This window comes from Erithacus rubecula, assembly GCF_903797595.1.
Source record: "Erithacus rubecula genome assembly, chromosome: 6".
NCBI lineage: Eukaryota > Metazoa > Chordata > Aves > Passeriformes > Muscicapidae > Erithacus > Erithacus rubecula.
In genome coordinates this window covers 51,465,280-51,490,702 of record NC_136688.1, presented here as the reverse complement: position 1 = coordinate 51,490,702, position 25,423 = coordinate 51,465,280, and the positions used below count along the sequence as shown (strand labels likewise).

General features: G+C 38.0%; 2 protein-coding genes across 4 annotated transcripts in view; one reads left to right on the top strand and one right to left on the bottom strand.

Annotated features, from left to right (window-relative positions):
* Window positions 1-18,890, bottom strand: part of TDRD9 (tudor domain containing 9) — a 61,932-nt gene extending 43,042 nt beyond the window's left edge. Inside the window, exons 1-2 of the mRNA XM_079308877.1 lie at window positions 18,737-18,890; window positions 4,033-4,139 (exon numbers count right to left, since the gene is read on the bottom strand). Of these exons, the coding sequence (XP_079165003.1) occupies window positions 4,033-4,139; window positions 18,737-18,888 (259 nt within the window). The 5' untranslated portion in view covers window positions 18,889-18,890. The remainder of the gene's footprint in view (window positions 1-4,032; window positions 4,140-18,736) is intronic.
* Window positions 11,438-14,254, top strand: RD3L (RD3 like). 3 transcript variants are annotated; one of them, XM_079309523.1, is made up of 4 exons: window positions 11,438-11,609; window positions 11,839-11,927; window positions 12,583-12,888; window positions 13,743-14,254. In XM_079309523.1, the coding sequence occupies exons 3-4, from the start codon at window positions 12,590-12,592 to the stop codon at window positions 14,038-14,040; spliced, it is 597 nt and encodes a 198-aa protein (XP_079165649.1). In that variant the 5' UTR covers window positions 11,438-11,609; window positions 11,839-11,927; window positions 12,583-12,589; the 3' UTR covers window positions 14,041-14,254. The 3 variants fall into 3 exon arrangements, with proteins under 3 accessions (XP_079165649.1, XP_079165647.1, XP_079165648.1); XM_079309521.1 differs by having other exon boundaries at window positions 11,836-11,927; XM_079309522.1 differs by having other exon boundaries at window positions 11,438-11,927.
* Window positions 18,891-25,423: the final 6,533 nt, after the last annotated feature.

The following is a 25,423-nucleotide window of genomic DNA, read 5'->3' as shown; positions in this document are numbered from 1 at the left end:
GTAAGAAACCATTAGCCTAAAATTCTATTAAGAACTTGATTTAAAAAACAAAAAGGAACAAACCAGAAGCAAAGAAACAACCACTAATATTCATATACCTGCTGAAAACCAATTTAATTAATTTTATATGTATCACTTTTTTTTTTTTTTTTTTCCCACTGCTTTTTATATAACATTTCTAGGACAGCAATATCTTACTTTCTCCTAAGTGCAGGAGTCTGGAAAAAAATTATATCAGAAATAAATGATGATCTAATGTTAGCCACAGAATTTAAGAACTGACATCCATACAATCATTTAGTAGATATTGCAAGTACTAAAGACTGCATGGTTTGGGTTTCTTCTCTTCAAGACATGTCTTCTGTGGTTAAACTGAAAGAAAGATTACTGAGCTTGCTTGGGGAACTAATATCAGGACAGCTGTGAGACTTTTGTCTGCAGAGACAGAAGAGTTTTGGGCTTCAGCAAAATGGCAGCTTGAGATGAAGACTGACATGACCCAACCAGCAGTGTACATGCCCCAAACTAACAAACTGAGGACAAAGTCTATCTGAAATCTATTATGATCCTTAGCAAAAAACAAAACTAAATTGAGATGGGGAACTTGAAAAATTATCTTAAAAGATGTTAAAACTTTCACCTTTGTTTTTTAAACACGAAAGTTGGTCTGAACCATGAAGGCCTGCTGCAGAAGAGAGGATTTGAATGTACCCTCCCCAATGAAAGATTATTCCACTGATTTTAATAACCATTCAACTGTGGACTCTATACCATACAGTGTAATCACCTTTAAATGTTTGGGTTTGTTTGGCGTTTTTCTTTTTTATTTTTATTATTTAATGTGTAATTAATCCCCCCAGTGAGAAATGGTCATCAGAAAAGCTGGTCATTCCTGCCACTACAGTCATATCTAAAAATTCAGCTACAGGTCTACAGAATTATCAGCAAAGAAGACACAAACTTTTGCTTTTTCAATTGCTTATACTTTATCAAAAACATTATTAGGACTGGGACAGTGTGACCCAACTATTGCACACCTTTGTAAGGCATTGTGCTCTAACCTGCACCCTGGATTCTGACACAGAATGCAGGACACTTCCAACCTGAAAATAGTATATTGAGGAAGCAGGCAACTGCCCCCCATGCTGGTTTAGGAGAAGCAAAGTATTTCAGTGTATAAGAAGCATTAATGCCAGTCCAGAATAAATATTATTAATGACTCTATTCAGAGGCAGTGAAAAAAAGAAACCGGAAACTCGGTTATGGGAAAGATTAATTTGCCTGTTCATTTCCCTTTCAATTATTATGAAAGTCCCACAGAGATGTCAATGACTACAATAGTTCAGTGCCCCTGGAAAGGACAATTTTTCAGTATCTCAGTTATTACAGTCCATACAGGAGAAGTACTCCCTCTGATACCTGTTTACTGAATTAAATTTGAAGAGATCCTTTAACATAAGATTAGATTTTGATATTGACCAGTTCTGGGAGAAGATACTGTACAGATGTATCTTGCTATCTGCCACTAAACAATGAAAATGAGATGCTTAAAACAAAACATACTGGGAAGTGCCAGTTAGATGAATGTGAAACAAGCCTGGTGGAACAGGGAAGAACTGCTAATGCCCTACTCATTTTGGATAACAGTTATGGCAAAGAATTTTCTTCCACTTTTATTTCATTATTTCAACTTCCTCTGCACAGCAGTATCATTTCTACCATGCTCTGCAGAAGCCAGAACTCTAAATGCAGTTCCCTGATGATCTGTTTCCCCAACACAGAAGCAGATCAGGCATTTCTGTCCTCTCAGTATAAAAGCATATTATCTTTTGAAGAAATAGGAAAGCACAAAATTTAAACTCAATAGAATTTCATCAAATAACAAGGCACAAGCAGTGCAAACACAAGCAGTTTTAGTAACTGCAAAATTTAAAACAGCCTATCAATTTGCATAGAAAATAACTGCCTATAGTAAGAACAGCAACTCTGAGAGAAAGGAGCTACAAAAGGGGTAGCATTTCAGAACCTCCAGAAAAAGTCCATTTCTCATTTCCATTTTGTGATGGTTATTTCTTGAATATGTTTGTATTCAACACAACTCACAGGTCCTGGTCTAGACAAATCCTTGAATATTTATAATAGTTAACACATCTTGTGGAAAACATACACTTTCAGATCAATACAGCTAATAGTTACAAATATGTCTTGAAGCTGTTGAAATCTGAATGAGTATACTACACTAGAAAAAAGCAGTCTCAAATATAAAACAACATCTACAAGCTATAAAATTAACAGTTCTTATGTTCACTTACTGAACTTTTTTATTCCACTAGCCTAACACACTATTTCTGAGTCTGCCTGTAAATCAAAGTTAAGGGTAGTAAGAACCAGGATTTTCTGAAGCTTTTATGTTATTCTACATCTGGGTGGGATTTGGCAGCCAAGTCTCAGAACGCCGCAGGAATGTTCCTGTCCTGTCACTATCCAGTTAGCTTGGAGTCTGCCACTGGATCACACACTGCTGGGAGCAGAGCACTGATGAGAGCAGGCAGGCATCAACACTGCACAGAACAGCTCCTGAAGCAACTCAGAGTCCAGACAATGAGACAGACAAAGAACAGAACAGGAGGGAGGGGGGGAAGGAACTGAGGAAAATATCTAATGGATTAATAAGAAATTATGTAATATGTCAATACTTCAGTATTTTTTTAAAGGTTGTTTGACAACTAGATGCTGTTTCAGTAAGTTAAAACTGGAAGGCAAGAATATTAGAAGGTAAAATTTCAAGGACAAATATTTTAGAGTAGACCAAAAGAAAACAGGTATTTATAAAATAAAGTACCAGGATGACTACATAGAAATATTTCCTAAAAAAACCTAAGTTATAATCCTGTCTCTTTAGCAGAAGGAACACTGCTAGCATCAGTCTCATTCAAAGTCATGCAGGCCACTAGTGCTGCTAAAGTTTACTTTATACAAGATTCTGATTTAATAGGTAAAAGACACTAAATGAGCTATGGTATTTCCTTGTGTTAATCAATACTACTGTATTATTAAAGAAACATATAGAGAACTTAATCTTACTCAACTTGTTGCTGTCTCTCCTTTGCTAGTGAAGCACATGAAGAATTAGGGAAAAGTCACTCCTGAATGACAACACTGGAAGCTTCTTCCAGTCTCTTTATTCCCCCATTTCCACCTTTTAATACTTCCTCTCACACAAATTTTATTTAACATCAAGGGAAGAAGAGGCAGTATTTTGTGGTTAGGACAGAACAAGGTGCACTGCACATGGTGAACTGGCCAAATGCCCCTACTGTGTCTCAGCTGATGACAAATCCCACTAGTGGCTTCATCAGCCTGAGTTTCAGAGGCCAGAGAATTTGCAGATGCCCTGAAGGACAGTAATTTCAAGAAAATTTCTCCATTTGCTGGCATACTAAAATATGACAAAGATACACAGAAAGTATTAAGAGAATGACACATAGAACAGATGAAATATAAATGTCCTTTTCTCAGGAAATCAGCTACATTAACAAATCTGGAAATTAAGAGGCACAGTAGGAGTTTGAAGCTGAGCTGCCCTGACAAGTGAGACAGCCTCACAGTGCTTTTACCAGAGCTCCTAGAAAAGAAGTGCAATCCAATTTCTCTCTAAAGGCAACTCAAAGCAACAATCAAGTACACAGAGAAATATGAATAGAAAATGGGAAAACAGAACAAAGGCATGAATCTAATGAGTGGTATCTTTTCCTTGCAGATTTGTTTCAATCACATTTCTACATTTATGAACACAGCAAGCCAGATGTATGCACATTTATCTATGCAACAGCATTACACACTGTGGTTTCCAGAAAATGAGATTACTTTTTAATACCATGCTTTATATATAACAAACTAATGGACATACATCAATAAACAAACAAGCACATTCAGTTTAGAGAGGGAGGCAATGACAAGACAACAGAGAGAAAAAGGACAAGTATATCTGAGTTTTTAATAGGAACTAAGTAATTTTATTTCTTTTTTTACCTGGTTTATAGACAAGATGATAATTCCCAGCTACATTCAGCTCTTGCTCCTCTGCTTGTCTGTATTTTTTAGCATATTCATTTCCAGTATTCTCTGAGATACTCAGTCTGAAGAGGAAAGAAATTATAAATCAATAAATACTTCCTAATCCAAGTCTTTGGGATCTGTGGAAATAACAGCATTAAACAGGAAGCTCCCATGTTATGCAGGAACTATTTCAATGAACAAAATTCAGGCAAAAAATTTATGCATTTAGCTGTTAGCCTGAGGAAAATGCCACATTACATCTTTTTGTTCAGACCCAAGAAGACTGAGCTCCCAAAATAACATCCTTTAAAGCTTCAATACCTCAGAATTTCTGTTCTAATGAAAGACTACAATTTCTTTTAAACAAAGATGAAATAACTCTGTTTCTTCAATTCTTAACACATACAATTAGGAAAATGCATTCAATTCTTGCATGATTCATTGGAGACAGGGGAAGTAGACAGCAGGAAACTATCATCTCACTGCTTTGAGGAAAAAAAATTTGACTGTAAGCCAAAAAATTATGGTGGTCAGGGAAAAAAATTAACACTATCACCTGATCATTGAATTTTATGGAAATCTATTGTACACAAGAAATGTTAATTATGATATAAATATAATGAAATATTATTTTTAAAAGTCACTTGTACATAAACAATGTGAAGAACTTCACATGAAATTCACCAGAAAATAAAGTAGCATGTAAACAATGATTGTATGGTTATTAAACACAGGTGAACTTAAAGACAGAACAGTTTCGAAAACATCAAAGGTGGGCTTTTTTTTTAACTAAATACAAATTAGGGGTCAAAACTACAGTTCTGCACATTAACTTCAACTCTGGGCCCTGTGCAAGCCTTACCTATGCAGCAATTCACTAGGGCAGAGAAAATCTGTTTCTATGCTTTATGAAAGGATAGTGCTGTGGAAGTGCTTATTTCTTGACCCAAAACCAGGAAATGCTGACTCCAAAAACACTGACACAATATGAGATTTTTAACATGGCACTACATCACAAAGCCCTCAACAGAGGGAAATTCCCAAGGTTTTGATGCCACAGAGCACTCACCTTCTGTGCCAAGGCAAACTGTGCCAGCTTGGCTCTGCTACAGACAATTCACTCAGTCCAGCTCAGAATGGAACACCAAGTATTTAGCACCTACTGCTGCAAAAAAACTAGGAAACAACTTCTGGTCTAATTTTAACAATATTTCAAGGGTGGAGTTAAAGTAATTTCCTCCAGACCTCAAGTATTTCTTAATGCAAGGTTCAGCAGGATTGGATGCATCTGCACAATGGCTACATCTGCTACAGCTGCCTACATCCAACTTCCATCACTCAAACCCCTTTAAAACATTCCTCAAAAAGTCTGAATCTGAGAAAATATGTAGGAAAAATTAGCACACAGGATGTCTGACTGCAATGTAGGTTATTCCACTGAGTGTATATTAAACACAAACAAAACCCAAAAATTCAATAATGGTAACAAAATCAAGCATTCAGTAGCTGAAAATGAAGCTTGGCTACACAATGTCACGGGTAGCATTGTATGTACATAATATACAGATTTTTTACTGATATAACCACTTATTTTTTTCACTTCCATAAACCTGCAGCCTCACAGAGTACACTGGACATACTTATTTCTCCAAGAAGAGAAAAGCCATCCAGGGCAAGCAGTAAGTGCTGTCACAGAGGAGCAGGAATTGCTTGACTGCCAGAGCCCAAAGCAACAGCAAGCAAATCACAAACAGGAAAATCCCACTAAGTGGTTAAGGTTGGGAAAGGTGGGACTGTGCTCCTTGCTTGCAATTAAGATCTTGCAGATGCATCAGTATTTAAGCAGTAGCTGAAATCAGTTAAGGAACAAATAAACTTATTAACTACTTATACATCTTGGAATTTTAAGAGTCTTAAGCTTTTCAAAACAGGCTCCCAGAAGTATGCATGTATATATACACATCCATATAGATACAGATGATATAGATATAGATGATAATAGATGTGTGTGCCTGCACAGTTTGAGGAAAATGAGGACAGCATGACCTCAGTCATTTGTGAGAACAGATTTTTTTTTTTCTGTTTGGACATCTGAATATTTTATTTCAAGAATTAGGTTTTCTGTCTCCAGGAAACAGCATGCAGTAAATGAACCTCAGGCTACACAATGAATAAACAAAATATTTAATAGCCAGTCATTAGGAATAAACATTGCACACTTGACATACCAAATCAGGCTCCAGTCTTCAGGAAAATTATATGCAACTGGAAAATTACATATGGGAACATGAAATGAACAAATAAGTTTCACTATATCATTTATTGATGCTTTTATGATATACTTTTCTATATAAGAAAATTAGAAGCTTACAAAATAATGGAGGTTTTATGCAAAATGGAAAAAAATATTATGAGGCCCTATGGAGCTCTCCTAAATCACCAGAATGATACCATCCTTCTAAGTAATCATTAATATGACATCAGTGGGAGATACCTTCCTATATATACCTGGATAAACAAAGAAATTTCCCTTAGGTGAAAATCTAATGATTTTCAACAAATCTGCTGACAGCAGAAGAATAACAAGATTTGGAAATTCAAATCCATTCCAAGCTAAAAAAGAGCAACACAAATGATTCTGGATTCTACTTATGAATCACCTGTCTGTCCCATACACCAGTTACTTTTTCCCATTTCTATTCCTCCTGACAGTCAAAACCCACCTCTGGTACATCTGCCACATTACAGTATATATTCCTTAGGCTTCTGAGATTCCAGCCTTTTCAACTGCACATCCCAAACAGTCCAAACTCTACCAAATCAAGAGGCAGTAAAGAGCATTTTTGTAATTAGTATGATCACTGAAATTTGAAGTCACTAACTGAAGGAAATATAGGAGATTTTAAATATTCTATGTTTTCTTCCTTGCCCCTCAATTTAAAAAGTAGGTGAATTTGATCTTATTCATATCAAGGGAATATTTCATCCTCAAAATCAGCCAAATTTCTATGGCTGAACCTGCAAATATGTGACATTCTGTTCAACCCAAGTGGAAAAACACACACAAAGTGCTGAGAACACAATCAGTCAATGACTTCACTCAAAAAATAACTCTTGCTACCTCCTCAGATCTACCCATGTAGGTGTGTACACTCCAAGACCTAACTATTTCCAGAAACACTCACAGAAGCAGCAGACAGGACTTCAAGCCTGACAAGCAGTGGCCAGCAGGACCCTTTCCATCAAGGCAATGAGGTACATGCCTCTTCTCAGAAAATAATTAACACTGTCTTACCACTTAACAGCATTCTTTCTTTCTTCTGTATGATGTGGTTTAACTACTGTAACATTTTTCTGAAATATGAGTAGTCTTGGTACATATGCCCAGTCAAACTAATTTTGAGCAATTGATTGGAACAAGGTATTTTTAAACATGAACAGCTGCCACTTTAAGAGAATTACTAGAAGGGAAACAGTTCAACATCAAAAATTGTTGACACATTCAACTGTAAATGCTTTCAAATACACTGAGGGTGCCTTTCTTTAAACAAATTGAGCTAGAGAAAGGTCTTTCTTTTCTTCAAGCTATAGAATGACCTCTAATAAGTCAACAAGGCATCATAACAGAGCATACTGTGTAAATATTTGTATTTGAGCATTTGAAATAATAACCAAAGCATAATAACCAAAACTAACAGATACATGCAGTCTTATTCCCTGAAAACAATTTTAAAATTGTTTATGCAGCATACCTGACTTATAAAGAAATATGCAACCATGCAAAAAATTCCAAGAATTAAGATGCCTGCTTATCCAGCTTAAAAAAAAAAAAAAAAAATCTAATAAACACTTAATTTTGGGGCAGAAGCTTCTATTCAAGACCATGTAACTGCTAGAACATGTCTATCTTGGAGACAAAATTGAAACATCCAACTCTCCTGTTTTCAAAAATTCTTCTAGATGTACTTTCTGCTTATCTATGTTCTGCCTCATTTAACACAAAAAATCCTGTGCACATGGGACTAGAAGTTGAACATAAAACTAGTGTCACCCATTTCACAGATCACAAGAGAAGGACTGCCCCGAGTCATGGCTTCTGTCACGCACACAAACTATTCACCTATTCACAGATCTTTGGGGAGGGGGGAAATCACTTGAAAAAAAAACACTTAGCCTCATAACATGCAGAACAACATCCTGCTGTACAATTTTAGTAAGATACGTACAGTGGACTGTTTCAAAGCTTCTCTTCTGAAACTAAAATAATGTGACACTTTACATAACTGAACATTTGCCATGACAGTAAATAACCTTCCACTGGGTTTAGTGAAGGACATACTAAAAATTACTTTCCTTTCAACAGGAAACTGTCTTTCTATATAAATGGTTAGTCCCACCTGCACAAATAGACTAATTTTTATGAAATCATGTACTGGCATTCAAAAGTCATGTTTCAGATGCAAAAACAGACTAGAATTCAGAATAAATGCAACCTATTAAAAACTAAAATACAGATTTCACAAAGTCACTACTTGTTATTTCAAGAATCTAAGAATCAGTGAGGTGCATGCTTTTTTAACAGTAAGAGAGCTATTCTAAAATGTAATGTGCTAGATTTAGTGATAAAGTCTTCATATTTAAGCATTTTAAAAACCTTGCACTGCTCTTCCTCAGGTGCAATTAATTTAAAACCTTAACTAGCTGTGGAGCTGGGGAAAGAAGGAGGGAGAGCACTAAAACAACCTTGAGAAATCTTGAAAAATTCAAATGCTATTATTTAGATTTAGATAGACTATGGAACTCAACAATTCAGAAATATTTCATATCTGTCAAACTAATAGTTCTGCCCCTTATCCACAGTTAAAACCCAAGAAACAAAACAAGCACAAATGCCCAGATAAAACAGCCCAAATCCTCCATTTTACTGTCTGCTGCTCTGGGATTTTATGTTGGTGGGATGAACTGCTGGGCTTCAAAGAACCAGACTCATGTAGAAGATGAGCTGCTGATGAGCTTTCTCTTTTTGCATTTGGTTACAAATTTGGTAAAATCCAGATTAAATCAACTCTGAGAAAAATAAAATGCAAGTAAGAGACTGCTCTGAATTTAGAAGAATGCTCATGAATATAAGTATAAAAAGTAGGATTGCCTCAATTTCAAATTGATGCCTGTAACTCCTCTGCCTATTAAGAGAGGTGTCATCAGCACCAAAGACATTAATGCCACAGACAATCCAAGTGGAAGAAATCAGCTTCAAACATGTCCAGTTTTTATTCATCTGTGCACCAGGATGCAATGACACCTTACACAAAGTTCTGTCAGTTAATGCTGCTAAAAGAAAATTATTCTGTTGTTCACTGCCACAGCAAAAAACCAAACAAGGAGTCTTACCAAGAGGCCTCTTGTGTAGGCTCATGTAAAATTTCACTCATAATTGTTAAAAAACCAAAAGCAGTAGCCAAATGCTGTCTGAAGTGATCAGAAGAGGTAGACTCACCATCTGTCTGTTTCCTGAAATGAGACAGAGTGAGCTGCTCTGTCAAATCAAAAGAAAAATACACTATGAAGTTGATTAAACCCAAAGAGTGGCACTGTACTTATAAATGAAACCACTCAACCTGCTAGCAGTGGATAAATTATTTTATTAAATCTCTCTCTGCTCAGGTGATGGGAGCACAGTTAACCTTTATTTGTAACTGTTCTGGACCTGGCTGGGATAAAGAGAGATGTACTTCTTGTCCCTTTTAATTACTAGAGTCCACAGAATCTCAGATGGTACAGATACCATAAAATTTTCCAAAGAAAAGAAGCTTCTCCTCCAACCTTCTCACCATTTATCATGCCTGGATGCTTACATCAGTGTAATATTTGGTTAAATTGAGCTGACTTTGAACAAACTGCTTTTTAGTACCAACTTCTTAAAAAAAAAAACTAAAAGCAATACTTCTAAGATACATCTTAACTGTCTTAACTACTGTTCTACCTTTGAGGTCCAGTTCCCAGTGCCAGCCCCACACAAACCTCTTCACACAGCTGAACTGCATACAAAAGTAGAAGCAATACAAATTTTCAGCTTCAATACCCTCCTACCAATGGAAAGATAAACATGATCCTCAGGATCCTGCCTTGAATCTTCAATGATGCAACCAAAGATTAGATTGAAAAATAGAAGTTGTAGGTTTGTCATTTAATGACCCTGCACACCTTCCAGTATACATCTCTAATTTGCAAAGACGCTATAATGGTTTTACACTGTACAGCAGTTTACTGGCAGATTGATACAGTGGAAAAAAGTGGTGACATGTTAACTGTGCTGTAAAGGAGGTGGCAAGGAGCATTTTAATTTCATCTGAAAATCTGTCAGGACAGTTCTGTCATCATAAACCTAGCTCCCTTCCTTTTTCATAGTACCACATACAATGCAATGTGAAAACCTTCCAGCTGAAGACGATTAATACTGACATTTGAATTTTTCCAATGTATAAGTAGTATCAGCTTTAATAACAGCCATACACGTCATCTTTTATGTTGTATGACATCTAGAACAAATTCAGAGAACCTTTGTTCTCCCAACTGCTCAACACACCATTGGAGGGAGAAAAGCAAGAATGAAAGATACTTAAGAGGGCCAAAGACAGTCATTAAAACAAGGGCAAGGAGAAAGGCAGCATTTCTTACACCATGGCTACTGCTTAGATTAATAGGAAGAGACTGGCTAACTGGAACGGAAAATGGCTCCTTCAGCGACCTTTAGTGTGCACAGTGCCATCCCCGAGAATGAGCCTTAAAAATGGACATGCTCAAAATACTCATCCAGGAAACAGGGAGCAGGCAGCTGACAGCCAGTTGAGAGAGAAGCAATGCCTATGGTAAGACTTACAATTCCGGGCTTTTTAAATCAGTTTGACCTCAATTTGCATCTCCTTATCATTCTATTCCTGTAATTAGATTAACGTGTCTTTCATGGCACACTGTAGGTGTTACAGCCTGGCTTCTTTAAATATATTTGAAATGTTAATTAAAAATGTTAACAGCTATGCAGAGTAATGAAAAAGTATAGAACCATGAGATTGATGAAATTCATCTGGAACAAGCATTTAATGTAGCAACCAAATCCTAAGCAACTGTCAAATACCTCTTTTCTGTCAACACTCACTTAACAAAAGCTTTAGATGATCTTTACTAGAAAAAAACTATTCTTAGCTGTTTAAAAATGACAGCAGAACAGCCTGATCCCCCTCTAATGGGAGATAAGTCTTCCAGCATCTCAATGGCCTGAAAGTTTAGTTTGATGATAAAAGCAACATAGTTATTTTTAGCACTCTATGGGCATAAAAATACAGCTCTAAACTGTGACCTACAGCTATGCACAGCCAAGCATCACATCATACGACAGCTTTAACTTTAGCTACAAGCACGTCTGTAGTTGCTTCAGACTATCATTGTTCATCTCACTACCAACAATACATTTGGATGGATTTAGCAACAAGCATTTGAAATTGTTACCATCTTTTTTCAAATCGCTGCCATCGGCAAAACTCAATTCAAAGGTAGGAGATCTTAATGGACTTGGTAGAAAGTATTTGAGAGACCATGTTAGGTTAAATGGATTACTGCTTCTCTCCAGTACAGAGGATGAAAAAGAACCTTAAAAGCAGAAAAACTTAAACTGTCATATTCAGTACAGAAAGTCATTTTTTCTGGGCACAGTTTGAGTAAATGAAAAAAAAAAAGAAAATAGGAAAAAGAGAAAAAAAAACCCTTGTTTTCTTCCAGCAGTACTAACAACCTACAAACGGGATATGCTAGAATAAGAGACCTTCAAGCAAACTCACCTGAAACAACACTGTTCACAGACAACTGCAAAGGTAATTTATGTTTTTTTATTCCAATTTGCATGCTTGTTTGTGCATGATTTGCTACTAAATGCAATTCAGAAGTCTATTCTACCCCATTTCTGTTTCCAGATTATATGAACAATAACTAAAATATTCAAAATAAAAATTGATATATAAGTTGTAAAACCAGATCAAGCAGAGTTCCAGCACTACTACTAATTAATCTCATTTTTAAATATACGTGTAAGTCCAAGTTCTGGAGGTTTGGGGGTTTGTGTTTTGCTGGGAGAGAGTGTTCTTATTAAGTTTTTTGTGGGGTTAGAGGGGCTTTTTGTCAGTTTGCGTGATGGGGTTTAGGGGTTTCTTCCCTATTTTTTATTATCATGTATACTACAGATAAGATATGGATAAAATTTGAAATATTTCCAGGATGACAGATACGTACTTTCAAATGCTGTAAATTTCACAGAATATGTTAACTCAGAAAAGAGACAGGAAATATTACAAGGTGCAAGGCTTGTCATATTTCATTATGGCCTGGTGATTTTGTACAGCAAACTATTCTAGGATCATTAATAAGGTTTCCTTAAAAATATTCAGTTCCGAAGAAGAAGTCGACAGGTAAAGAAAGAACTGGTCAGCTACACAGACACAAGCCAAGTTCTTTTTTTTCCCTTCTCCCCAGCTTAAAAATGCCACTCTTTGGCTGGATGAAATGGTCAAAAACTGATTCCTACAAATCCACAAGATGTCCTGGATCAGAAGTAGTTACAAAAACGCTACTGAGGGAGTTGAAATGGCACCTGAAAGAGCGTGAAAGATTAGTGCAAGAGATTGAAAATGAACAGAAAGTCCAGAAAACTGGCATGGATTACAACTGGCTCAAGAACTACCAAAACCCTCAAGCAACAATTCCAGCTACTGAGCAAAGGCAGCTTGAACTTCTGTGCTCACAAATCCAGCCTTGCCAAACAGGGACTGTTCTAAGCAGGTAATTGTTTTATATTTTCCTGACTCTGAGTTCTCTATCACCAGTAAGATGTTTCTCTACCTAATTGAAGCTTGTATCTGGCTCTGCTCTTCAGAAGCAGCAATGACCAGCAGTTGGAGCACATTTTTAGTTATTTTAGAAATTACATCTTCACTTTAATATGCTGCACTTGAAGGAAGTTTTAAATCAGGATTTTCCTGGTCTAATCCAAACAAAGGAAATTTCATACAACCTTTTGATATTTCCCATTTTTCCTGTTACTTATCCCTACTACTTATTAAATAGCAACCCAATAGCTAAACATCCAATTACAGGACTACAGCAATGCACTATTATACAGAAATCCAGCCTTACTGCCTACAATATCAGAAAGCTCTTAAAAATTTGAAAATCAATGTAAATTAAAAAATAAATTAAAAAAAAAAACAAACCCTCCATGCATTTTATGAAGAAAAATTCTCCTATGCCTGCATTTTAAGTACATTTTCTAAAGACTCAGAAATGACAGACCAAGTCCATTTGCCTTTTAAAGCCCAGAATACACCTAAGGGCAAAGTCAGTTTAAATCAAGTTACCCAGATGGGCCAAAGAAAAAAAAAAAAAATTAAAAAAGAAGGCTACTCAATCACAACTGCTTTCAATCCACAATAGCTGGAGCACATCCAGTGCATTGTGAGAGCTCTTTTCCTCCTACAATCATCTGGGGGAGGTGAGTGGGGAAATGTGGCAGCAAGGAAAAAAATTACACCACAACTCATGTCATTTCCTCCTCCCTCACCCCCAAATGACCAAAGAGGAAAGAGAAAAGTTTTCAGTGCCGATGATTAGATTTCAACATTTGGTTTCTTTCCTAGATTTCGGGAAATTTTGGCAGAAAACGATGTTTTACCCTGGGAAATAGTCTACATATTCAAGCAAGTTTTAAAAGATTTTCTTACCACCATTGAGAGGGAAAACCAAGCAGAGCAGCTGGTAGATTCATGGAACACAAACTGCTCTGAACACTTTAGTGCGCGTGGTGACGGCTCCAACAAGTCGGACAAAGATGAAATCCCCACGGTCTCAAGTTATGTCGACAAAAACACACAAGGCATGTTTCCCACCTTCTCCCACAGGATCTGGAATCTACCCTACTACTACCCATCAAGTTAAGTTGGTTTGTGTTTTTTTCAAAAAGTTATGTAGCTGTCCACATTCCTTTCTTGTAACTGCCATCCAGACACAAAGGAGTAATAAATGTGACTGTCCTTTTTATTCCAGGTTTAGAAATTAAAAAGCTTTGTGATAGCTAGTATGCAGTAACTTAAGTATCAACTCACCTTTTATCTTTATAGTTTCTTAAGAGTTGTTGTGTTTGAAGCCCTTTTAATAAAAAATGTAGAGGTTTCTGAAAAAACTCTAAATCATTTTAATCTTTAGCCATATAGAGCTAGAAGTATTTAAACAACAAAAAAGATTGCTTTTCATATTTTGGAAGAGGATCAATCCACAGAGCGTTTGACAAAAACTTCTGTGTTTGTCACAGAGCTTTTAGGCTCTATGGGGACTTTATACTGTGTAAAGAAACAGTTTAATATAACATCAGTTAAATAAACTGGCAAATATATTTTGGCGCTTATTCTTAACTTCAAGAATAAATTGCATGAAAACACTGACAGAATTTATGCTCCATGTACTCTTTCTGTATTTTTTTTCTGAACTATACTCTGCACATGCTGAAGTATGTGAGGGCAGACAGCTAAACAAAACCACTGGATGTTTAACAGCATTTAACAACTAGCTCTCTATTATTTTTTAAAATTATTTAATTATTTAATTTTAAATAGCCATTTTTCATTTGACTTACTGAAAGCTACTCAAACCCAAATTCTGCATTAAGCCTTTAACATTTTGATCAAATCAGGCGGTACTTCTCTGTAATAGCCAAGGAGTCAACAGATGATTTCCAACACACAAGGTGTATTCACTCTAAATCCACACATAACAAAATTTAATATATCTTAGCTGCCATGATCTATCACTGTGGGTTCACAAAGTTTTACAAGATTAATCACATACATAGCAGGCAATTAGAGCAGAAAATCAATGAAAACGTATGCCAGAACTCAGCTGGCTATATTTCCAATTGTGCTCCTGCTCCTATCACTGTAACAAGTTTTTACATGCTTTATATAACCTCTTCTCTGTGTTTCCTTTTGATCTGTCTGCCAGATCAGAAAAAATAGGCAAGACTCACATGGTCCAATACACAGAATACACTATTTCATAAACAAAACTGCTTTCTCTGGTATTAAACATACTGAAGAAATCATCCAGATTTCATTTTCATTCACTAGTGTTTCATTGCAACACAACTTCAAGGCATTTTATGCTCCATATCTGTAACCCCCATTCCAGAAAAAATTTACTAATAATGCCACATAAATCGGATGAACAAATTGCCCAATCATTTACTAAACTCTTTTAAATATTTTCAATTATTTTTAAAAGCCTTTAAAAATCTTATGATATAGAGAACATTTCATGTAGAAAAGTAAAACATAAGATACACAGAAGATAAAAAAATGAGAACTCCTACATCCACCTAAAGGAGAAAGCATTGGAGGACTAGAGCAAAAAAATTTCTAACAGGTTTAAAATAATAAAAGCTGCAGTTCAATAGCAAAATAATTAGCCCTTCTACCTCCTATTAATGAAGTACATGAAGTTTCACAAGTATATCTGCACTCAGAGCTGCTATAAACTCTTTGCTCTCTCCTTGTCAGTTATCAGTTTGTGGATTAATAACAAAAACACTTTTTTAAACTTACTCTGCCCTACTGATGCAGCACAAGGAGTTGGAGATTCCTCTCCTGCAGTTCTAATCTAATCCCTGTGTGAGAGCAGCAAGGGAGTCAAAGAAAAGTTTTTTCACAGTGATAAAACTTCCTCAAGTATTAAATGTCAAGCACCTTGCTACAGAAGGAGGGTAACAGGTACAGAGTATTGAAAAGGCATTGGCAGGATTAATATTACTATCCCTAGAATATGGAGAATTAATATCCATAATGCTGGTTTCAGATATCTTTGAAGTGTTCAAATGTGTAAGATTCCCACAATGGCAATTCATGTAAGTTTATGTCTTAAAATGGTTATCTTCACAACTTTCTATCTGAAAAATAAGTTAAAAAAAAAAAAGGAAACCTCTAGAAATGCAGCTTCCAAATTTTTGTTTATGGAAAATGAAAGGCCAGTAATATGGAAGATCCACTTACCTTATCAGTCATCAAAAATGGCTAGGGAAAACAAACAAAAGCAAAAAGATAACCCCAGATACAACATCCCCACGCTTCATAAACTTCACATCAATTTCATTTTACCATGAGCAAATGCATTTTTCCAAGTTCAGAAACAGGGACCATCAAGTACATCATATTCTAAAAGACAGTTGCCACACAACAGTTTAAAAATATAGGTAGATTTCACAGCCAATTCAATGTTAAATCCTTATGCAATGCTGGGGAAATGCACAAAAAGGCTCACCTACTTTTTATATGCACGTTTTATTGAGATTACTGCATCCAGTTCTAGTGTCTGCATTTAGGGGGAAAGGACAAGGAGAAAGCAAAGGAGAACTGCAGAAGGTACAGGAAAAGAAAAAAAGGCTGAGAAAATGCCATCCTCTAAGGCCTCACTTTGGTCATTTTTTCAAATATTGAAATGTGGGGTAACTTCGTGGAGCACAAGCACTTACTCCTGACTAAATTGCTATATACTCTCTCTAGTTAAAAAGCAGAGAAAAGCATAGAAAAAACAATGGTGTAAGAATAAGAAGCTGAACTAAAAATGTTAAACATATTTTGAAGAAATTCTATTGTGTTTACTGCAATATGCTGCCAAGAAAACCTGTTATTCAGCTCACCAGCTGAAACAAGCCATTTTCTAGTATTCTGTTTACCCTTATAATTCAGCTACCTCAGACAGGAGTAAGACAGCTGCAAGGCCAGTCACCAGTACCCTGTGGGAGATCACTGTCCAAGAACCATGCAACTGCTTCTTTAAGTATTTTTTATTTATGCCCTACACAATTTACATGAGGTGTTCTAAAACTACATTGTCCCTTACCCTGAGTCAGCAGATATTTCTGCAACAGGCAGGAAACCAACACAAACCACTCTGGTGGCAGAAAGGTGAGTGGCAGTAATTCCCAAGGACAGCAATAAGTCCCACCTGCACAAGTGTCAAGCAAAGCAAACAACATGCAATAAGCCAAGAAGTCACCCTGGAAAAGGTGCTAACTTGGTGAAAGGTGCACCTATGAAATGCAGGAAATAAAAGAGAGAATAACTACCTTTTATACACTTAAGCCTTTAACTGTCTTAATGTGAACACAATTGTGTTGATAACAAGAAAGGACTTAAGAGTCTAAATTTCTTCTCTTTCAGTTAAATTACAATAAAAATTAAAAAGTTAATCAATTAACTGCTTAAGGACAGAAATTCCTACCACATTTTATGCAGTTTCTATTTCTACAACCTTTCCCCAACAAACTCAATCACTAATAGTGCTATTCCAGAGGTAGCTCAGGAAGCAAAAGAATCTTAAAAGCCTTGGAAAACGAGACATCATCGATAAAGGAAGCAAACACATTCCATATCTCTTTTTAAGGGAGACATAAGCTTTTAGACCCAATCAATCTCAGTACCATCTTTGTAAGGCATTAATTACACACACTCATGTGCAGTAACACATCTGTTATTATCAACTTGGTTTTAAACCCACACATTCCTACCTAGGAATTCAGACAAAAGTGGTAGGCAGACAGGTCTCCACCAGTAATTGTATATCCAACTACAAATAAATATAAATAAGCATTACAAAAATCTGAATAACTTCGGTTTTGACTTTCCCAAGATAAGATATTTGAAGGAAATAGACAATTATGCTACATGCAGCCTCAACAAATGAGGAGAAACACTTTTGTTTTCAGCTCCCTCAAACTCTTTCTTAAGAAGTCAGTGAATAAAATACAAGCAATTCCTTTCCATCCGACCACTAACTCTAAACCTCCAAACCAGCTCATCTTGGAAAGTTCTACATGGAGTGCACACAAAACACTTTTCTATGGCAGCCATGGATACACTACCACACCTTGCCTAAGTATCAAGATTAGTATGCACTGCCACAGTCCAGGCAGCATCCAGGGGAAAAGTATTTTTTGGATTTCAATATCCAGACTCCAGTGAAAATCAAATGTACCTGGCTGGAATGCAAACACACATACACTTCTGATTGCCTGTAAACTCTGCCATCTGAGAATAATGCATAAGGAACAATATGCCAATATACCTCTGACTTAAATACTGGCAAATTAAATACTTCTATTAGGTCACGACAGCAATAAACTTGTGAATCTCATTTATCACTTGCCACTGATAAAATTTTAAGTCAATGCACCTGAAACAGAATAAACTGAGTTTTTCCTAGTACAGTTCTACAGTTTTTCAACCGGATTAGATACAGCTGCTCACCAATTAGATTAGATTAGATCCCATTAGGATTAGATACAACTGCTAATGAATTTCAGAGAAAGCAAACCCTCCATGCAACACATCTAGTGATGACGGAGACAACAGACTTAAGCAGCAAATCAAAAAATAACATTAAGTATTAAACGCACAAAAACGCATCAGCCACAATCACTACCGGGGGTGTGAGGATGGAATCCAACAACCGGGCCCCGCAGAACAGGGGAGCCAGAGGAGGCTGCCCAGACTCCGGGGAACGCCCAGCACAGTGAGGGCCACGGGCAGACAGCGGAGAGGAGACAGGGAGGCCACCGAGAGCAGCGGCCCAGCCCCGCACTCACCCCGCAGCCATCGGCGGCTCCTGTGCGGGGTGCCGGGGGGAAGCGCCAGCGCGGCCGACCTGCACCTCCTCGCCCAGCAGCTCGACGGCGGTGACGGCCGCGCCGACGGTGAACCAGTGCCGGCTCCGCTCCTCGGTGAGTTTCCGCGGCATGGCGGCGGCAGATGGCGGCGGACGGGCCCCGGCACGCGGTCCCGCGAGCTCGCCCTTCCCAGCACGTGCGCCCTTTCCCGCCTCCGCCCGGCCCCGCCCCTGCCGGCCGCGCGCCCGGCGGGATCGGCCCTCCCTTCCCAGACAATCCACCTGGAGCTGCGGGCTGAATCCCTCTGAACCGACCCCAAAATTTATTAAATTAAGGCGGGACATGCAGATACAGACCGGAAGTATACGGGAGGGTCGAACACGAAGGCTTGTCATTTCTACTGGGTAAATTTCAAAAGAAGAATAGGTACTAAGATAAACGTGTCACTTGAACTTCTGTTTCATCCTGTCATTCTCACTTCTGAAATAACTGGAAACATCTGTGTGTACTATGTTAAATCAGATAAATAATTATTATTTTCTCTAATAGGATTTACTATCTCCACACTGAGTACCTGATCCGGTACAGGCATTTGGCTACTGCTCCTCTCAGATAGGTAAATACAACTCCAGGGTATATGTAGAGAAATAAGGATACCACAGCCTCTGGTTGCTTAGCATATCAGCCTCAAAATCCTAAATTAAAGAAAGAAGGAGATGAGATTTTCCTCACTAAAATTTCAAGAGGTTTTTAAAGTTTTAAGTGCAAGAGATGACAAACACAGTATTTCACCATAAGTTATGCTCCTATATTAAATGCAAAAAACCGCCCATGTAAGATCAAAGAAGTTTTGTTTGCCCTGTGTGACAAAGCTCACATGTCGCAAATCTACACACCTGCAGATTATGTAAACCACTCAGTAAGAAAGTAATTGCAGTCTGTGATCCCACAAAAGCATTTTAACACACACAATAAAGCTCTGAGCTCTGCTTTCCTTTCACAGCCACGGGAGCCTGGGCGGTCAGTGCCGCCCTCAGCCACAGAACAATGGGCGAGCACAGCCCTGGAGCTCCAGCACGCTGTCCTTCCCGCAGCTGGAGGAAACGCCGCAGAGCAGGAGGCGCTTCAAACCTCATAAATACGGGCCAGCCGGCGCCTCCCGCTCCTCCAGGACAAGCTGTTCCCTGAGGGACACGCCGCACAGACTGTGACAGGCCCTTCCTGGCATTGTCCCGGCGCGGGACACCTGCTGCGCTCGTTCTTGGGAAGCAGGATGAGGTGAAGATCTGCGTTATTCGAAGACATTGCCAGCAGATCGAGGGAGGTGATCCTGCCCCTCTGCTCAGCCCGGGGGAGGTGAATGTGGAGTTTTGTGTTCTGGGCTCCTCAGTACAAGAGGGACGTGGAGCTCCTGGAGCAGGTCCAGTGGAGGACAGCAGAGAATGACTGGGATCTGGAGCACCTGTTCTATGAGGAAAGGCTGAGGGAGCTGGGCCTGTCCAGCCTGGAGAGGAGATGACTGAGAGGGACCTCATCAGTGTGTATAAGTATCTGAAGGGAGGGTGGCAAGAGGATGGAGCCAGGCTCTTCTCCGTGGTGGCGAACAATAGACCAAGAGGGAACGGGCAGAAACTGATGCACAGGAAGCTCCATCTGAATATGAGGAAGAACTTTACTGTGCAATGCTGCCCGGAGCAGGTATGGAGTTTCTGCCTCACTGGAGATATTAAACTGTCTGGACGCACTCCTGTAACACATGCTCTGGGATGACCCTGCTTGCGCAGGGAGGTTGTTCCAGGTACCTCGCTGCGGTCCCTTCCCGCCTGACGCGTTCCGTGATTCCGAGGGAAGCGGAGCTGGCGCCGCCGCGGTGCGGGGGTGCTCCGGTCCTCCGCGGCCATAGGGGGCGCTGCTGTCCCCGCCCGCCGCCCGTCCCTTCCCGGCGCGCCCCGCGACCGCCCCGGACCCGTCCCGTGCCCGCTCCCGAGTGTGACCTTCGCCGCTCCCCTGCACGGTGGGTCCGGGCCCGGCCAGCCCGGCTGGGTCGTGGCGGGCACGGCTCGGGAGTGTCTGGGGTGGGGGCAGCGCTGGTTCAGCCTGGGAAGGGTAGAAGGGATATAGGAGAGCGGCCCGCGGCCCTGGAATTTTCCCGTTACCCGCGCTGCCCGTGCAGCGGGTCGGGTCTCGGGCGGGCCAGGTGCCCCGGGCTGCGCCGCGTTGTGCCGGGGAGGTCAAAGACACAGCAAGTAGCGCTGTTCCGCATAGATTTGGAAGAAAAAAATACCCAGAACGATGTCGCGGCCGCGCAGGCCCTGGGGAAGGTCTGCCGGGCTTTGGCACGGTGCTAAGTGGAAACAGCGCTGCTTATTCTGTGTTCTGTAGCGGTGGGGAAATCTTTCCTTCCTGTTCTGTCCAGTCTCCTCGTTTGTATGTATTGATATTCTGCTATAGCAGAGTACCTGTAGTCCCCTCTTCATCTGAAACTACAAACACTGGAAATTTAGTGTCCTTAAAGCAGTGTCGTTTATACTGCTGGTGAAAGTGCAAAGGTGTTTCAGGAACTTCTGCCACAATAATAAATGGTTGAAATTACTGTCCATAAAAAAAATGTAAACGTGGGTTTGTCTGTAATTATATACGAATTGCCTCAAGGTTGCTTTAATTTTTTAAGAAACACCTAGATTTTTCCAGTTGTTTTGACACTGGCTGCCCTTGCACCCTCTCCTCTTAAGAGGTTTGTCAGATGATGCTTTACATTTAGTAACAGCAGATAAGTGAGTGTTACCTCAGTGAAGTTTAATTCTGCTTTTCTTTCCTAGGTCTCTGGTTTACCATATCCTGTCTATATGTGGGTATAGCTGATGTTACTGGGTTGTAATAAACATGAATAGTGACTGTTGGGTGAACTGCTGTGCATAAGACAGTAGAACATGGGGCATCTCTGTGCAGTGTGGTGCAAATGTGAACTAACATTTATGGCAGTTAGGATAAGCTTTCTTTTAAAACCTTCTACAGTTTTCTCTTTGCCTTACAAAGCTGCATGGAAAGGAAAAAACCGCCAACACTCACAGGCTTCTTGCTCTTGGGGCATATCTTGAAAGTCAAATAGTCATGATAAAGCATGAATTCATTAGCTTAACATCATTTATGTTGCTATTCTGAGTAGAAATTATCATGCTGGAAGAGCCAGCTGTGAGGGAGGGAACCTAAATCAGTAGTGCAAGGAAGGAGCATCTCTGGCTTGTCTGGGATGAGACTTCTCCTGAGGGAATCTGAAACATTAGGAAAAATCTGTTACTGATAGGCAGAGAGAAGTCTAGCTATTGCTGCTCTGTAAATGTTCTGTTGACTCATCTTTGAACCCTTTCATCAATTGTAATTTAATTTTTTTTTATTTTTATTAGCCTATCAATTGTAACTTTAACTCTGAATTTTCATTTCTTTACTTTGGAGGAAGTACTTTTGCATGCTTGGGAATCTTTTTTTTAACCTGTAAACTGCTGCTGATACACATCAGTAGTGTGTGTGTGAATATATGTGTATATATGTTAAAAATCCAGCTGGTAAGAATGCAGCTGCAAAAGTTAAAATGACAACACTTCTTATAAATTCCAGATGGTGCAGACCATGATTCCCAAGGCATTGAGACCCATGACATTCTACTTCTCTACTGTGTATCAAGAAATATGGGTTGGTGTAGGATTAACGAGTTATGCCTACTACAAGATTTCATTTGGGGGTAAGTCACACATTATAGTCTTTTTTATGAAAGGGAATACCCACAACAGGAATCAGTCCTTTAAGATGACCAGCAAATAAGAAATTAACATTCTTCCTTTGGGCCAGGTCTTTGCAATAAAAATTTGGATGTTTAAAATGCTGATTTTAGAAGGTATCACTAACAAAAATACTTATATGTCAGTGTAACTGTGCTTACATTATGAAGATCAGGTAATGTAGGAATTGGTTTTTAAAATGCAGATCTAACTTACTTGCTCGAGATTTTGAAAATAGTTTTTAAAAGGTTTTCTCACGTGAACTGGTGTAACTATTTTGGGTTGATGGCACCACAAAATGAGAGCTACATCACTGAACATGAGAATGTATGTTACTTGTTGATACTGGATGACTTTCTCAAAGAAGGAAACAAAATATCTAATAAATTCAAATGGGCCTCGTCCCTTAAAAGAGAAGGGTACAAGAGGTTATGGTGTCTTAAAGGCCCTGTTTGTCAATTTAGGCTATGCTCAATAAATCCCAAGTCAAACCCTTTATTGGGTGTTGTGAACAATGAAGTGTTGTAAGTTGTAGACAAAGTTCACAGAGAAGGAAGCCCTTGCTGTGGGAACAGTTGAGAGTTATTACCTCAGTACTTCTCTAGCTTTGCCCAAATAATGTGCAGCATTCCAAAACTGATACACTGCACTTAAAAGTTTAGGTAAATATAAGTAGTTGATCTGAATGGGTACTTAATGACTAATAAGTAAATATGAATAGTGGAGGTAGACAGGAAGAAAAAATGGTTTAAGTTTTGCTTTAATAATTTATTTCAAGGAGAGTACAGACTGTTTCAAACTTATCTTCACATCATGCTACATTAATTCATGACTTAAATGAGCTGGTGTAAAGTTTCAAGGGCCAAAAGCCTGGATAAATGGCAACTATATGCTAAGCTTTATTTGAAAAGGAAAATAGTTTTTAATAGCTGTAGCCCTTTCTGCACTTTGGGGAATAATTTTGCAAATAATACCTGGAATTATAGAAGAGTATGTTGTAGAATAAATCAGATTGGAAGGGATCTCTTGAACTCACCTGGTCCAAACCAGTGCTTGAAGCAGTTAGATCAGGTTGCTTATTACCTTATTCATAATTTAAGTGATGATTTACAAGGATGGAGATTGTAAGGAAGACAGTTATAAAAGATTGTACAAAGATTTTTTTTTCCTGATCTCTGTGACCCAGTATTTTAGGACAACAATTACAATGGGAACGCAAAATAAAAAGAAAAACTTTAAAGCAAACATTTCACTTCAGTTTACATCCATATCTTGTGTGTGTATATATCCATATATTAAGTAAAATAGTAACATCCCATAAAAGTTTATTTTGATTCTGAATACATGGTGTCTTGGTTAATTAAAAACAAACAACTTTTAAAAATCAATATAAAGTTTACAGAAATGTACCATAAAAAGTACATGTTGTACAGTCTCAACATTTAAACTAATGATCAGCTAATTAAAATTTATCTGCAAAAAGTAAATAGGAAATATATTTTGAATTGCCATTGCTCAGATTTTTTTTTTTATTTTTCTTCCCCAGGCAAAAAATCATCAGGAAATAGTAAGTATTAGATATCTAATACCTTCATGTCATTTTAAAATAAGTACAGTAAAAATTAGTTTGGAATATTTCACACTAGATAAATTTGGGGCTTAAGTTACAGATTTAGCAAATATTTAAGTACTACTTTAAAATACATAATTTTGGTTGTATTCATAATTTTATAACGTAGAAACATCTGTGGATCTGCAGAGAAGTAATCTTTTGTGTAGGTTTTATGGGTAAAATGGAAATTCTATATCTTGACTGTAGGCGAGGCATTTTTTCAAACAATACTAACAACCATTTAATGGAATTACTTAAATCAACATGATTTCAAGAGTACCTGCTATTTTAGCTGTCAAGAAACTAGAAAGTATAAACTTGTGTTTTGAATTTGTATTTCTGTATCTTTATGAAGTAATGTTTAGGTATTTATGGACAGTTTCTTCTGGAATTTATTTTTAAAGACCTGCTGTATCTCAGTTCACTTTCTGCACCATGAGAGAGAAGCCATTTGCTTCCAGTTGAATTTATACATGCAAACATTATTTACATTTTGAAATGTGCAATTAGAGAAAACATTGCTTATTATAGACTTAGAATAGACTTAGACTGCCTGTTACAGACTTAGAATAACAGTGTAAATAAACTTCAGTTCTGGAAGAACCATAACAAAACCAAGCAAGGATGGGTGTTTGACTGTAATAGGGCTTTAAAACTTATAAAAGAGAATTTTTAATATTTGCTCAATTTACTTATGTACACATTCTGAGGGTATTGTTTCATATGAATAGCCAATTCTTGTGCTCAGATGTAAGTACACTTGTCAGTTCTAGGACCTGCACTACATTCCTGAATTGATTTGCTTTGCTGTTTGAACAGCCTAAATCATGTCTTTGTTTCAGAGTCTTCTGGTTCTGGCCATCATTAAAGATCTCTTCTCTTCTTGGAATGTGAATTTGGTGGTTCATCAGCTCTACTGCAAATGAAGCGAGTTACAACCATAGGGAAATGAATGCTAGAACTGTATCTGATCCATCTGCTGTAATTGGAAAAAGAATAAATCCATTGAGTAAAAAGTAATTAATGGTGTTGGAAAATATATGCTGTACTGCAGTGATAACCTGATTTTTAGAATAAGCTTCTACAGTTTTAAGTACCATGTTATCTTTATAACTAAATTTCTTAATGGAATTAGATTCCTTTCTTCCCCCTAAAAATAGCTTTTTTTGGCTATTTACTTTAAAAATGTCATTTAATAGTATGCCAAGTATGAGGACTTAATCCCCAGTTTTTTGTCAATTTGTGGTGTAGTAATCAAGGGTACCAAAAATTATATTT

Excerpts from the sequence above, each read along its gene's own strand:
- RD3L (XM_079309523.1), top strand. The coding sequence starts at position 12,590 with ATGCCACTCTTTGGCTGGATGAAATGGTCAAAAACTGATTCCTACAAA. Across the intron at positions 12,889-13,742 it reads ACAGGGACTGTTCTAAGCAG|ATTTCGGGAAATTTTGGCAG; the intron begins GTAATTGTTTTA and ends TTTCTTTCCTAG.